Source organism: Pelodiscus sinensis, chromosome 9 (assembly GCF_052426305.1).
Source record: "Pelodiscus sinensis isolate ZL-2025 chromosome 9, ASM5242630v1, whole genome shotgun sequence".
In the NCBI taxonomy this organism is placed as follows: domain Eukaryota; kingdom Metazoa; phylum Chordata; order Testudines; family Trionychidae; genus Pelodiscus; species Pelodiscus sinensis.
Genome location: NC_143060.1, coordinates 22,525,087 through 22,542,015, shown reverse-complemented (window position 1 = coordinate 22,542,015; position 16,929 = coordinate 22,525,087). Strand labels below are relative to the sequence as shown.

General features: G+C 39.8%; 1 protein-coding gene across 1 annotated transcript in view; it reads right to left on the bottom strand.

The window, feature by feature from the left end:
- Positions 1 to 16,929, bottom strand: part of LRRC7 (leucine rich repeat containing 7) — a 399,063-nt gene that overhangs the window by 298,626 nt on the left and 83,508 nt on the right. The window contains exon 2 of the mRNA XM_075936231.2: positions 5,334 to 5,409. Coding sequence (XP_075792346.2) covers position 5,334 — 1 coding nt within the window. The 5' untranslated portion in view covers positions 5,335 to 5,409. The remainder of the gene's footprint in view (positions 1 to 5,333; positions 5,410 to 16,929) is intronic.

Genomic DNA, 16,929 nt, shown 5'->3' with positions numbered 1-16,929 from the left:
GATCCTGGACTTCAGAAAAGAAGAATTTGATTCCCTTGAATTGATGGGCAGGATCACCTGAGAGGCTAATATGAGGGGGAAAGGAGTCCAGGAGAGCTGGCTGTATTTTAAAAGACCCTTATGAGGGTACAGGTCCATAATATCCTTACGTGCAGAAAGAATGGCAGATATGGTAATTGACAAACTTGGCATAACAAAAATCTCAAAAAGGAAGCTTACAAGAAGTAGAAATTTGGACAGATGACTAGGGAGAATTATAAAATTATTGCTCAAGCATGCAGTGGGTTAATCAGGAAGGTCAAAGCACAATTGAAGTTGCAGCTAGCAAGGGATTTGAAGGGTAACAAGATGGGTAAGTTAGCAACAAGAAGAAGGTCAGGGAAAGCATGGGACTCTTACAGAATGGGGGAGGCAATCTAGTGACAGACGTTGTGGAAAAAGCTGAAGTACTAAATGCTTTTTTTTTAACCTTGGTCTTCACAGACATGTTCAGCTCCCAGAATGCTGCATTGGACAGCACAGTATAGGGAAGAGGTGAGCAACCCTCACTGGTGAAAGAACAGTTTAAGGACCATTTAGAAAGCTGGAGAGGCACAAGTTCATGGAAGTGGATGCAGTTCACCCAAGGGTGATAAAAAAGTTGGCTGATGTGATTGCAGAGCCACTGGCCATTATTTTTGAAAAAATCATTGCAATTGCTGGTGGTCCCAGATAATTAGAAAAAGACAAATATAGTGCCTATATTTAAAAGGGGAAAGGAGGAGGATCCAGAGTACTACAGAACAGTCAGCCTCATCTTACTCCCTAGAAGAATCATGGATCAGGTCCTCAAAAAATCCATTTTGAAACACTTGGAGGAGAGGATGGTGATCAGGAACAGTCAACATGAATTCACCACAGGCAAGTCATGCCTGACCAATCCAACTGCTGTCTATGATCAGATAACTGGCTCTATGGATATGGAGAAAGCAGTGGACATGATATTTCTTGATTTTAGCAAAGTTTTTGATATGGTCTCCCATAGTATTCTTGCCAGGAAGTTAAAAAAGTATGGATTGGATGCACTATAAGGTGGCTAGAAAGATCATCAGACTCCATGGGTAGTGATCAACAGCCTGATATCCAGATGGTAGCTGGTATCAAGCAGAGTGCCCTAGAGATCACTTCTGGAGCTGGTTTTGTTCAACATCTTCATTAATAATTTGGATGGCGGTATGGACTGCACCCTTATCTAGTTTGCAGATGACATTAAGTTAGGGGGAGAGGTAGATACGCTGGAGGGTAGGGATAGGGTCCAGAGTGACCTAGTTTGTCATCAAATGAAATCTGATGAGTGTCAATAAGGACAAGTGCAGAATCCTGCACTTAGGATGGAAGAATCCCATTCACTGCTACAGGCTGGGAACTAATTGGCTAACAGTTCTGTAGAAAAGGATCTGGGATTACTGTGGAAGAGAAGCTGGATATGAGTCAACAGTGTGTTCTTGTTGCCAAGAAGGCTAACAGCATATAGGGCTGCATCAGTAGGAGAATTGCCAGCAGGCTGAAGGAAGTGATTACTTCCCTTTATTTGGCACTGGTGGGATCGCATCTGGAGTGTTGTGTCCAGTTCTGGGGTTCCCCCAGATACAATGCTTGTAGACAAATTAGACTCCAGTGGAAAACACTGAAAATGATTAGGGGGCTCAGCACATGATTTATGAGGAGAGGCTGTGGGAACCGGGCTTATTTCATCTGCAGAAGAGAGGGAGGATTTGATAGCAGCTTCAAGTACCAGAAGGGGTGGGGGATTTCCAAAAAAGACAGAGAGAAGCTGTTCTCAGTGGTGACAGATGACAGAACAAGGAGCAATGGTCTCAAGTTGCAGTGGGGGAGGTCTAAGTTGGATATTAGGAAAAAATATTTCACTAGGAGGGTGGTGAAGCACTGCAACAGATTAACTAAAAAGGTGGTGGAATCTACATTCTTAAAGATTTTTAAGGTCCAGGTTGACAAAGCTCTGGCTGGGATGATTTAGTTGGGGTTGGTGACTCATTCCCAGAAGCTGTGAATACCAACAGAGGGAAAACTGCATTTGTAATGAGATAACCATTCTAAGTCCTTATTCAGTCCTAACTTGATCATGTTAAATTTGTAGATGAATTGCAGCTCAGATACAGATTAACAAAACTACCCCGTGTGACTAAACCTATCTAGTTACATCTTGAATTTCTATTGCTTCAATAATTGTCATTTCCTGCATATTAAACAAAATAGTTTATTCAAAAACTCCAAGGACACACACAGCACAGCTGGTGCAAACTGGTCTAGTTCTGTTAGATCTGACCTAATGGCTAAGGAATAACGGGGTTTGATAACCCATTGACTTGCACTTTTTGTATAGTCATTTACTCTTGTGCAAAATTAATGGAAAAAGGATATAAACCCTACATAAGTGGGATGTTAATGTTTTACATCCATTTGGCATAAATGTAGTGACAGCTCCGGGCTGGATTCAAAAACCAATTACTCCAGTTTTAGGCTGGTTCTAGCCATTGGAGTTACATTAATCTAAACCTGGGCTACGTCTACACTGGCAGCTTCTTGAGCAAGAACTCTTTTGTGGAAGAGTACTTGCGCAAAAAGTCTCCCGCAAGAGAGCGCCTACACCGGCATGTGCTTTTGAGCAAGTGATGTGCTTTTGTGCAAGTGCGTCTATGGCAGTGTGGCCATTTTAGCCAAGCTCTGTAGGCCATTTTAGCCATAGGGGTTTCTTGCACAAGAAATTCATGTTGCTGTCTACAGTGCCCTCTTGTGGAAGAGCTCTTGTGCAAGAGGGCTTATTCCTCATGGGGAAAGGAATAACTCTTCTGGAAGAAGCCCTGTTTTCCGACACTGTACTATAAATTTACTTGCGCAAGAACGCGCGTGCAGTGTAGACACTCAGCAAGTTTTTGCACAAGAAGAGCTGTTCTTGCGTAAGAAGCCACCAGTGTAGACGTAGCCCTGAAGTAATCCAATGATAAATCAAGTCCAGTGCAAAAGAATGGAAAGTGTGATCATACTGTCTAAGTTCGATAGGCAAATGTAAAAATGCAATTTCATTCTCAATTTACAGTAAAAGCACCTGTCAAAGTTTTGTTAGGAGCAATACAAGGTCAGATATTGCCTAACTTACACAGAGATACGAGTGGAGTTAGCTATATTCAAAAGGCGGTTCATTCACTCCTCTGTATTCAGGGGAGTTATCCAATACCATGACTTCAGTGGGGAAAGTTTTACCTTGATGTCAGTTTCACTAGGTAGGGCCTAACTTATGAAGTATGCTGCTGGAGGCAGAAATTCCCTCAATACAGAACATCTGGCTTGTTAATGAAGCCTAACTAAAAAGTCCATCTGTGGCAGGAAAGCATTAAGTACCTCAATGCAAGTAGATAATACAGTTTTTGAGTTACATTTCATAAACATAAAAGTGGTTCCCTAAACCAGTGTAAATCAGCAGATCTTCATTAACCGCAATGGGCTGGATCCATTTACATCCAGCTGAGAATCTGGGCTAGTCTTTATATAACCACTAGTGCCATTAAAACTGCTGTAAAAATATGCCAAGACATATTTCTAAACGCAGCTGCAGTGAGTTCCCTGCGGATCCTGGCAGCGACAGGGAAGTCACCATGGCTCTTGGCAGCTACAGGCAATCACAGGGAACTCACTATGGCTGTGTCCAGACTCAGGGGTTTTTTCGAAAAAAGTAACCTTTTTTCAAAAAAACTTCACCTGCGTCTAGACTGCAGCCGCGTTCTTTCGAAATTAAATCGAAAGAACACAGCTTTTCTTTCAATGGCGGTAAACCTAATTTCATGAGGAAGAATGCCTTTTTTCGAAAGTGCTCTTTCGAAAAAAAGGCATTCTTGAATGCAAACAGACTGCCTGGGTGCTCTCTTTCGAAAAAGCGGCTTGCTTTTTCAAAAGTTCCGCTTACAGTCTAGACGATCTTTTTCGAAAGAGGCTTTTTCTAAAGTATCTTTCGAAAAAGCCTCTTTTGAAAGAGGCTTGCAGTCTAGACATAGCCTATGAGTTCTGTACGGCTCACAGCCCTGCTGCCTCCCCAGGCCAGGCCAGGCCACCTGCAAATACATGGAACTATGAGTAGCAATTCCATAAATTGCAAAGGTTTCCTGTATTCTGATTTTTCAAGCTTATATAAAAGTTTATCACTAGAGGAAACAAGATGTGAAACAAGATGTGTGGAACAACATGAGTACTAAAAAATGCAGTATGAATATTTTGTCATCTGCAACAAAAGTTTCCATTGTATCAAGTGTTTACGTTTGAGTACAAAATTTTATCACATTTTCTTAGATCACACATATTTTTATAGTTTGAATTATGGCATTTGAATTATGGCAATTTGGTAAAATTTATCCTTGGACCAATTCTGCAATTTCTTCAAGTTTTTGAAAATTTAGAAACTCTAAGATGAGGTAAAAATAGACAAACTGATGCTGCCAAATTCATCACAATACACAGGTCACATTTCAGAAGGAAAAAAGCAACTGCACAAAAAATAACTCTGAACATACCACAATGCAATAAAGACAATGGAAAACTTTTTCTGACAAACTGTCATATATTCTTGCTCACTGTTCAATGCAGTAATTTCCTAATTCACTTATTCCTACTCATCTAAATGTCATACATTCTGTAATAATCTTTCATATTACACTCCTTGAAAATGTCATAAGCTAGTGATAAAAATGGAACAAACCCTATTGGCATGTTGATATTGTTTGTCTGCACTGAGATTCATTAAAACTTAACCTTTCAAAATAAAGTTAATGTTTACTAGCCAAGTAAAGAACATACATCATTGCAAAATGAGCATATGTGGGCATTTCACAGATGATCCTGTTGGCATTTAGTACTTAAAGATATTTCTTACTCTCTTCCACAAAATGAACCTTCTCAGATCTGAGCTGAGCAATAGTAAATGATACAGGGACAAATTCTACTCTCAGTTATATAAACCTGGAATAGCTACAATGACTTGAGTGGATCTAAATGGAATTTAACTAATAAGGTTACATTTAGCTTAAAATGAGCAGAGATATCTTGAAATAAGTTGGAACTCAACATCCTGCAGGACAGAAAGGAACACTCCATATATTGTATTGCACTAAAATTCTATTAATTTCTTAAAATGAATCATTAATGTTTTCTCTCCTCTTTGTTTAAATGTTAAAATAATGTTTATCAAGCACTGCCTACCACCATTTCAGAATTAAACATTTGATTGCAAGAATATTGTTAATTTTTAAATTAATACTTGAAGAACAAAATAAGGCAGTATCTACTTGCTAATAGTTCCAGTAGCTGTAGACGTCTATGTAGTGATCATGTCGACTCAAGAATTTTTCACATAGTGCGTTCCTTTAAAAAAAAAGATAAATTTTAATTAGCATGTTTAAAAAAGTCCCCATGCGAGTATAACTAGGTTCAGAATTTTTGCTGAAAATAACATTTTAAAATAAGTCCTTATAACACATCTGAGCTAGGAAGCTGCCCACCTTGTACATATACCACTGTTTCACTAAAGTTACTCAATCTAAACCAGAAAACCTGAGGTGAGGAACAGGAGTGTGGGTTGAGGGAAGATATTTCCTAAAAAGCTGGGAACATTGATGGCCAAATCTCAAGCCCAGTGCAAAATCATTCAATTAGCAATCTATTTCTCACCCTTCTGTAAGGCCTAAAATCTAGTACTCTTGTCTAATCCATCCACTCTATGCCATGACAACTGAGACGAAAGAAGATGAAATATTTAAAATGCTGGGCATGTGTACGGAGGGAGTTAGGGGAATCATTGCAGGAGCAGTACTGATAACATACAGAATCTAAAAAAATCATGAGACTGGCTTAAAAAGTTATGAGACTGAAGGGATTGGCTTAAAAAAATCAGTTTTGAAACCCCCCCACCTTTCTCTTCTTGTTTTTGTTTTCTTTATTTTTCCTATTTGGAAAATATTCAGAAAACTTCCAAAATTAAACTTTCCACAAAAATAAACTGTTCCTAAAACAATATTTTTTTCATTAGAAAAAAGATCTGATTGAAAAAAAAATCAATCCTCTTTAGTTAGCATTTTGGCAGCCTTTTTTTGATTTGGTAACATGCAATTACCTAAATTTCTGGCCATACAAATTCCACAGGTAGATAGAGAATTCCAGGAAACCTGACTTCTTAAGTTTTACAGATAAAGCTGGTTTTAAATTTTCCATTAACATGTAACATCTTGTAGGAAAAAAGGACATTTTACCAAAATTAAGTTTCTATATTGAGTTCAGTGAAATATAATTTAGGAAAAAACTGAACAAAGCATTGTGATGAGGTTGAAATGTTCTGTGTCAAACTTAGACAAAGATAGGTGAAGTAATATCTTTTATTGGTCACCCACCTAGTCTCTCTAATATACTGGAATCAACACAGCTACAGCGGTAATTCATACAATACTTTTACCCTTCCCAGAAGATAATGTGTTCATTTTTTTGCATCTGAAGCAACTTTTCTATTGTTAAATCAATTTTATTTTATCTCATATTACATTACAATAAAGAAAAAAAGTCAAAATTAAAATGAAACCTTTCAAAATGGAGTAGTCTGACTGATCCAAAATATATTACTTATGAAAATTTTGTTTCATAGGAAATTGAGAACTTCAAGCTTGTTTTTGTTTTGTTCTGTTCTGACTCAATTGAAAGCAAATGCTGAAATATAAATGTCTGCTGTGGAGCAGAAATTCCAATTTCAATCATCTCCAGTCTCAAGGCAATAAAATAATTCCTGCTACAAACAAGAAGGCCACTGTCTGTTTAGGCTTCAAAATATACTTTCCTTAGATACAAGTGTATCACATACTGTTGTGTGATACACTTGTATCCCCAGAGAATGCTATACACGTGAATTTTATTGATGCATTTAGCCCACAACCCATTGGGGAAGGAAAGAGAGCCACATGTGAATGAGAAGGGGATGCCCCACTGTAGAGACATTCAACAACTCAGTCACTGGAATACTGAAATGACTAAAAAAAGATTACAGAAATAGCTATACAAAACTAAACTAGAAACTCCATTTATTCTTCAGGATTCTTTAAGCTAACATCTGACAATACACAATTATACAACACACAATACAGACATACAATACACACATAGCCAGTTTCAATCACTCATATCTTTTACACCATGAAAATAAAATATACTCAAGCAAATAAAATAAAATTATAAGTATTAAGATTTTTTTCTAGTATTTCAAGAATAAACAGGGTAAAAAAAACAACCCAGCAACATTTTAAAGTCTTCTATAGATGTACTTGTATAGTACATTGTTGGTCACTACTACACCTTCAGGGGAAAATTACTCTTCAAAAGGCTTCTAAAGAGTATCTGTACATACAGAAACATCATTTGAAAACCTTTTAAGAAGCCAGACTCATTGCTTACGGCTATCAATCTTTGTGTTCCATGCCCCATTCTGAATGACAAAATGGCAGCATGAGATAATACTTTTATCAGATTCCATACAGAAAACTATATTAAAAGAATGTTGCAAAGTCAAGCCCTTAAAAGTTAGGAAATGCCAAAGAAAGCTGATTGTGCAACTTTAATTCTATCCTCTGGAGTGTCTACAATTACATTATGCTACAGTTTTTAATTACATGATCACATCAGTGGGGCTTCAGAGGACTCTCACTGCTGTTGAATTACTCAGAAAATTAATTCTACTGAGCATGTACAAATGGTGATTTTCCTACTGCATATAACTCACTTGAATCTGACCAAAATTTCACTGAAATAGCAAGAAATACAAGACCTCTTACACAAGACTTTTCCTCCCAACTCCTCTGTGGTGAGAAAATGGTTCAAAAAGTGGTTTGTGCCCACGAAAGCTCATGATAGGTGCTGCAGAACTATTTGTTGTATTTTCATTTTTTTCAGTTACAGACTAACACGGCTATCCCTCTGAAACTGGTAGGAAATGTGTTTCAATACCAACATAATGACCTATTTTTTCACAGCTCCTGTCTCAGACATATTGCAACAGATCTGCTCAAACATAAAACAACAATTTGAGGCAGAGACCAAGCACTGAATAATTTCATTCAAACATACAGAACTCAAAATAGGTTAAAATGGAAAATGTTAGATCCCCTTAACTATAGGTGTCACTACTGCTACTCCTATAAATTAGCCTAAATAGATGCTGGCAAGGAAATTCAACAGCATACCTGTAAAGTTTAGAATGCCAGCTCTCATTTGTGTGCTGCAATGAATGTGTGCTCTTTTGTTTACAACTCTGAATTGTAATAAGGAAAAAGAAAGAAATATTAAATAAAGAAAATAGTGAGCATTGACAGATTTGGAGCTGTAAAAGCTCTGTTATATGGCATATTGGAGAAATGGTGGGTGCAGGTTAATTGAATATTCTTGTTCAATATTCATACTTTACCAATGGAATACTTATTTTCAAAGAATCAGAATACAAAAAAGGAATAAAGTATAAAAGACTATACAAGTACTCACCCAGTAATAGTACTGCACTGCGGGATTTCCTATACAGTAGGTCACCTTATAACATTACATATTGCTATAGGCAGTGCATGGGGTACATGCAAACTAATACAAAATTATGGGTAATGTGAGAAGCTGCTACTTGAGGACAGCTCCCCAGCCTGTCCCCCAGCCCATACTCCACCCAGGCCCCACTCCCTCATGTTTCCCTCTTCTCTATGCTCACCCATTCCACAAATTCCTGAACCCAATGATATGTGGGAAAAAAACCAAAAACTCTTCTAAAAATTCTTTCTAAAGAAAATGCAGCATGTTTTCCACTGCATATCAGACTGTGAAGACTGAACATGCAGAAGGTACCTAATTAAAAGCACTAAATTCGAGAATAAAAAAATGCCAGACAGGTTTTTTGATATACCCTGAAGTTTGTCAAAGATTTAAGTTTGTCAGAGATTTATTTGCAAAAGCTTTGTAGTAAGGAGCAAGTCAGTTGTCCTGCTGAATACAGCACTAAATATTATGGAATATATGATGCAGCCCTTTTTCTGTATTTCTAGGCTGCTTTTATAGTTTAAATATACTCTTAAAAAGTAGAGATGGGCAATATAATGGTGGTGGTTCACCGGGGTAGCCACTGGCAGACTGCTGCCACTGTATTTACCTGCGCCTCCTCAGGTACTCTCAATTGTAGCTCCCATTGACCATGGTTTGCCCTTCCCAGCCAATGCACGCTGCTTCCTGCAGCTCTCATTGACAGGAAATGAAAATCTATGGCCAACGGAAGCTGTAGTCATCTGTACCTGCGTAGGCACAGGTAAATATAGCAGTAGTGGCCCAGTAAGAGATAACTCTAGGGAGGCCAGTATTTGTCCACCCCTGCTCTTAAGGCTTCATAAGGCAATCATTCCAAATTACTGCATATTTAAATTCACATTATTTTAAATTGCCAGTTAGAGCAGTTTTGTATGTTCATAACAAAGTTCATCGCTTTTAGAAAAAAAGGAACACTATTTTGTGTAATTTTCATAGGAAGACATGTTAATGAAATTTCACTGTATATTTATATTAAAATATGTTTTAAAAGATTTTAGGCATAACAAAGGCTTTTATATCTTAGAAAGGTGCTGATTTTGGTGGAGGGTTCTCTTAAAACTAATTTATAAAATAGTCAGAAGTCAAAGGGAAACTCCTCTGTTCAGCTATCTGGAAGAAAAGGAATGTTGGCCCTTTAAGATCTCTCTTCAACTTGGGATGAAAGGGGAGGAGGAATGGATAGAAAGGACAAGAAGATTGTGGGAGAACATTTTTGTACTATAGTAATTAAAATTAAAATTGTATTTTAGATAAAGATGGCCTTTTGAAGAATTGATCTAAAAACATGTCTAAAGATCCAAGCATTTAAGGCTAAAGCTGAATATTCAGATTGTGCATCTAAACATATATGCAAAGATTTTTTTAGCAATGTGATTTTATAATCTTCATTCACAAACTAATGAAATATTTAAATAAAATTTTAAACTAAGGTCTGCATACATAATAATGCACAACTGTTTTTGTACGTAAATGCCAGTTAAATGGTTACATTACCACTTAATGTCTTTTTCATAGATGCAATGTTATGCTAATAGGCCTGGAAAACTGGAAGGCTTTTCACTTTTAAGTTAACAGACCCACTGCTGGGGAAGAGTCACCAGTCTGAAAACTGCAATAGCTTGCTGTGGGAGCCTTCAGGAAAGGTCAGAAGAGGGATAGGAAGAGGGGAGAAATTGAGCATTAAGACCCAGGGAAGACATTGTCTCCCCTTGCCTCTCATGGAAACATTAAAACTATACCGAACATAATTTATTTTTTCTTTGATTCAGAAGGCACTTCAGTATCCTGCAGTGCCTCTGGGTCATCATTATCAACATCAATTATCATTGTAGTTGCAGAAGATGCAGAAGATGTAGGAGATAGGGCTGAATCTGTAGTGACCTTATGATATACCTTGGAAGCAGCATTTTTGAATAAATCCTTGGTTTCAGTTTGCTTGTCTTGTGTCCCTTTTGCATAAAAGTAGAATGCAGAATATGCAATTGCATAATGTACTGGGCAATATACTAGTTCTGGTTATTAGATGAAGATTGGTATTGGGAGATATCAGAAATGCTGGTTGAGTGTTGGATAACAGAGCTTTTACTGTAGTGTGGTACACTGTAACAGAATGTTAGCATTGTTTGAAGAATGTGTTCCGGTACCACTGCATGTGCAGGGTAGAGCTTGTTTGCACTTCCTCTGCACAGAGGCCATAAAACTTTGGAACTGGTACCTCAAACACAACATTATCTATCACATACCTACCTGGTATCCAAAACACCACTGCAGACAAACTCACTCATTGCTTTCCCTTATAACATGAGTGGGAGTTGGGCAATTCCATCCTACATATGATTTTCCAATGCTGGGGATTTTCCCAATTTGACTTATTCGCAACAGCCCAGAACAAAAACAAACAAACAAACAAAATAAAAAAAAACAACCAGAGGTATGCTGCTTGGTGCATACAAAAACATACCTCCCCAATCTCTGCACCTCTTCACTCAATCCTTGATTATTTACTGGAACTTAAATCCACAGGCCTCTCTACTAACTCCATCAAGGTCCATCTCGCTGCCATCATAACATACCACCATATAGGATATAGTGCCATAGTATTTGCACATCCAATCACCAAAAGATTCATGAAGGGCATCCAGGCACTATACCCTGATATCAGACCACCAACACATCCCTGGGATCTACATCTTATCCTTAATGCACTCATGCACAAACCCTTTGAGACTTTGGCCATATGCTCTCTCTTACACTTCTCCACGAAAACAGTCTTCCTGATCACAGTCACCTCTGCCAGAAGGGTGGGAGAACTCCAAGCTCTCATGGCAGACCCTCCATACACCACCTTCTTTCGAGATAAAGTCATACTTCACACATACCCTAAATTTCTACCCAAAGTACATTATTCCTTCCATCTAAATGAACCCCTTCAGTTACCTACATTCTTCTTAAAACCACACAGCAACAGTTCTGAGTCTGCCATGGATACATAAGATGTGCACAGGGCACTGTCATTCTATCTAAATCGAACTAAACCATTTAGAAGGACTCCTAAGCTCTTTATCTCTACCATGCCATGAACTCATGGAAACACCATCTCCAAACAGAGACCATCTAAATGGATATATGCCTGTGCAACCAGCTCTAACAAGTCTAGCCTCCTGTCTCCATCACAGCTCATTATACATGTTCCATCTACACATCCACTGCCTTCTTAAGCAATGTTCCTCTTGTCAACATATGCATGGCAGCCTCATGGGCATCAAATCTCAGATTTGCACAATATTATGCCATTACAAGACACTGCAGCTGACACTAGAATGGGCAGAGCTGTTTTGTCCGCAGCCTTCTGGCCTGATCTGAAGCCCTTACTGTCCTAAGGGACACTGCTTACAGTCACCTCAGTGGAGCACCCATAGAGACATCTCTCGAAGAAGAAGAGGTTACTCACTTGTCCAGTAACTAACATTCTTTGAGATGAGTTTCCCTGTTGGTGCTCCACTAACAATCCTCCTCCCCTCTATTTCGGATATAAAACTTGTCTGTTGTAGAGAAGGAAGTGAAGAGCCTGGACCACGGGCACGCTATTTATACTCTGACAGCTCGTCAGGCAGCCAAAGTGGGCGTATGGCCCAAAGTGGGCGCAGGGGGGAGAGGTACTTCTGAGAAAATTTCCAATCAAAGGCACTGAGATGCACCTTGACCGTAGTAGAGCACCCAGAGAGACATCTCTTGAAGGAGAATTCTCCCTCCCTAACGCCCTCCCTAAAAAATACAGGCAGTCCCCAAGTTACGCGGATCCGACTTATGTCGGATCCGTACTTACGAACAGGGCTTTTCTCACCCCGAGGACGCGGGCGGCGGGCCCACCCAGACGCGCCGCTGTCCCGCCACCCGCGTCCTCCGGGGCGAGAAAAGCTGCTCCACGTCTCCCTGGTCTGCTGGGGGGCCTCCCCCCAGCAGACCAGGGAGATGTGGAGCAAAGCTGCGGAGGACCCGGGCGACGGCACCACAGCGCGTCTCAGTCCTGCCACCCGCGTCTCCATGGTCTGCTGGGGGGAGGGCGCGCAGCAGACCAGGCTTTTCTCGTGGACGCCTGTGGTAGAGCAGCTGGGGTGCTGCTGGTTGGTCCCGCAGCGCCGCTCCTCGGCGCTACTGGACCAACCCGGCAACACCCCAGCTGCTCTACCCCAGGCGTCCTGATTCAGCCACTGCTGGTCAGTTTCAGCAGCGGCTGAATCAGGACGCCTGGGGCAGAGCAGCTGGGGTGCTTCTGGGTTAGTCCAGTAGCGCCTAGGAGCGGCGCTACTGAACCAACCCAGCAGCACCCCAGCTGCTCTGCCCCAGGCGTCCCCAAGTCAGCCGCTGCTGAAACTGACCAGCGGCTGACTACAGGAAGCCCGAGGCAGAGTTGCTCTGCCCCGGGCTTCCTGGAATCCGCTGCTGATCAGTTTCAGCAGCAGCTGACTTGGGGACACCTGGGGTAGAGCAGCTGGGGTGCTGCCGGGTTGGTCCAGTAGCGCCTAGGAGCGGCGCTACTGGACCAACCCGGCAGCACCCCAGCTGCTCTGTCCCAGGCGTCCAGATTCAGCTGCTGTTGAAACTGATCAGCGGCTGATTCAAGGAAGCCCGGGGCAGAGAAACTCTTCCTCGGGCTTCCTGTAGTCAGCCGCTGGTCAGTTCAGCAGCGGCTGAATCTGGACGCCAGTTCCGACTTAAGTACAAATTCAACTTAAGTACAAACCTACAGTCCCTATCTTGTACGTAACCCGGGGACTGCCTGTATATTAAAAAATCCAAATACAGTCCATAGTAGCATACACAAATGTTCAGGGTAGTAATTTGCTCTTTCTGATCCCACTTCAGTATGTGCCTAACCAGGAGGACCAGAAGCTCCCTAGAAGTGAGAGGACTGCCAGCATCAAAACCATGGCCGTGCCCCCACTTTGTGCCTCTCCCAAAACTACCCCTATTCTATTCCTTCCTTCCTGCTCACTCCTCTTTGCCCCTGCTCACACTTAAGGCAAGTAGAAAGTGATGGGGGAATGTCCCCATGGCAAAGCCCCCATTCCAGCACCTCTGTGCCTAACTATAAACATATGAGTAATCCCAGTGACATCTGTTAAGCATGTTGAATCTGGATATCTATTATTTTAGAAGTCTCCAAGCTTATGGGGAAATTAATTTAAGCAAACCAGTACAGGCTCTGCAAAAACATAACCTGGAATATATTTCAACATCATTAGTGTTCCAATGAAATATTTTATTCAGTTGGAAAATTCAATATTGAGAGGTGTTTAAGCACAGAAACATACGTATGTTTCTTTGCACAATCAGTTTCATACCAAAAAAAGTTTAAAAAAAACCAAACAGGGTGGATAAAAATCAGTGATTTTTTTGTTTTGATGTAAATTGGATTTTTCATTTTTTTAAATCACAAAAATGCTAAATTTCTCTTTTAAAAATAACTGTTACAATTAAATCGCATTACAGACATGCTACGCTTACATTTACAGTCTTATACAAATGAATTAATGGCTCTAGTCTGTCCAGTCTAACTACCAGCTCTCCCTATATTTCTCTGCACTTTTGCCACAGAAAAATTGTCATGGCTTCCAAGCATAAAAGAGACCCTATCTGGGAATATTTTGAAGAAATTTATTTCCAGGATAAAAAAGAAAAATGTACCAAAGTGCAAGCAGTGCAAGAAGATGATGCAGAGCCAATTTGCAAGAATGAAACATCATTAGGAAAACTGCGTAATGGGAGAAAATTATATGGATGAAGATGTGGACATGTCTGAAGAACAATGTGGATCAACTGGCCATTCTTCAAGATTCTCTCTATGCCTTTTAGTATAAGGGTGATTTAACAAGTACATTTCCAAGCTATTTGCTATTGTGGATGCTGCTAGAAAAAAAAATAGCTTAGCTAATCCTTATGGTTTGTTTAATTAGTTAACTAGATTAGAATCTATCACCTAGGTATACAGTACAGAAAGCTGCAGTATAAAAAATCTAAGGTTGCCAGTTGCCACTGAGTGTCTTTTTCTTATTTTAGATTACATAATAAATGACTCTTATTTTAGAACATCAGGGCCATGGACCATAACGGTGATGCTATAAGTTTATTCTAGGGATGTTAAATTGTGGTTATACAAATAATCATGTAATCAATACAATTTGTATTGACTAGACAATTAGTCAATAAAGACCGCTCTGCAGAGCTGCAGAGGGGTAGCTCCAGGAGCTGGCTCGAGTCGGGACTGAGAGCCACCTGCACTGTGGCTCTTCATTTTAAATGTAGTAAGAGCCACTGGACTGCTCAGTCCCAGCTCACACTTGGTCCAGCAGCCCCTGTTGATGGCAGCCAGCCCTGTCTGCTGCAAACAGAGGCTGCTCCAGCACCAGCTCCTGTTCCTGGTGAAGAGGGCTGACTGCGGCCAAGGGCTGCTGTCGGAGCAACTCCTGCACATGGCCAACCTGATAGTACCAGAACTGGTACTGGGGGGAACCAGCTTTTAAGCCGGCTTCCCCTAGCGTCAGTTTCTGTCCCCCCTCTTGCTGCCTCACTAACATCCCTGGTCTTTCCCCTATTTTACTTCAGCGTAACTCAGTTTTCCCAATAGAGTCCCATTCTATACTGGTTTTCTCAAAAAACCTGAAGTGCCACAGTGAGTTCAATGGGGCTTCCTCTAAAATTAAGTGCACTCTAAGCACAGTCAGTCCTAGCTTTTTTAGTTACTTGGAATTAGATCTACATCCTTGCTCAAAAAATATAAATTATTAACTGAATAATAGAGTGAGAAGAATGACTATTAAAAATAATTTTTGAATTTTGTTTCAGGATCCCATTTAAGAGTAAGAGACCATCTATCTGCAACAACTTCAGGGTCATTCTTTGGTACTTTTAGCAGCAGTGCTACGACTAAACATATTTCAGAAAACAAAGTCCTGGTAGCAAGGAAAAGATTTAAAGTATCCAGTAAACCATCTCCACGGATGGGTTTGTACTAAGGACCAGCTAACACCAGCAAAATAATAGATGAAAAAATTGCTCATTAAATTTATGCCACAAATTCTCCTTTTCATACTGTTAACAATAAACACCTTTATTCACATGACTGAGTCCTGATAATCAGGTTACACAGGTTCTTAGAGATATGTGTCCCTGTGGGTGCTCCATTACCCACCCTCTTCCCTTCTTTCTTGGGAGGTAGTTCTCTATTTTTGTCTCTTATTTAGATACTCGGGCATAAACGAGGAACTGAGGAGGGAGTTACACCACGTGTGTGAAGCAACAGGCGTGAATGGCACAAGGCAACTGGTGCACATGTGTGGCCCAACAGACTATTGCTGTGCAAAACTTTGATCTGCAGTGCCAGGGCGATATAGTAGAGCACCCATGGGAACATACATCTTGAAGAATCATTGTTACTACACAAGGTGAGTAACTTTCTTTTCTGAAGATCTGTATGGTAGAGTTAATAAAACGTGAAAATTAACAAAAAAGGAGGACAGCTGTCAACTGGCAACTTAGGAGACTGCTGCAACTACAAATGTGAAACTTTTATATAACATTTAAGGTTAGTTTATTAAAATATAAGTGCTATTGTGTTTGTGTGTGTGATTAGTTCTTACCATTCCTAATGTATTGCCCCTGCATCTGCTGTTTGACACAGGCAATGAGTATTATGTATTATTTCCTAAATCAATAAAAATCAAGTTATTTAAAATCAAGTTATTTATTTATATAAAGTATACCCTCTTGGATGTTATAAATGTTGTATGTAATGTATTGTAAATTAACATATTTTAGTGATCAGATTTGCACCATTGTTTAAGAAATATGTGAAATAGTGGGAAACTTGAATTAAATCAATTATTTTTTTCTTGGTGATTTAAATCAATGACATTGAAAAAGGGATAAACATTGAGATGATAAAATTAGCAGACAATACAAAATTACTCAAAATAGTTAAGTCCTAAGCAGACTGCAAAGAGCTTCAAAAGGATCTCACAAAACTGGGTAAGTGGGCAACAAAATGGCAAATGAAATTCATAGTTGAAATACAAAATAATGCCCAGTGGAAAACATAATCCCAACTATACATATAAAATGAAGGGGTTTAAAGTAGCTGTTACCACTCAAGAAAAAGATCTTGGCGTCATTGGGGATGTACAATGACAGTCAAAAAACTAACAGAACAAAGGGAATCATTTAAAAGGTATAGGAAATTAGACTGAAAATATCACATTGCCTCTCTGTACCTCCATAGTATGGCCACAT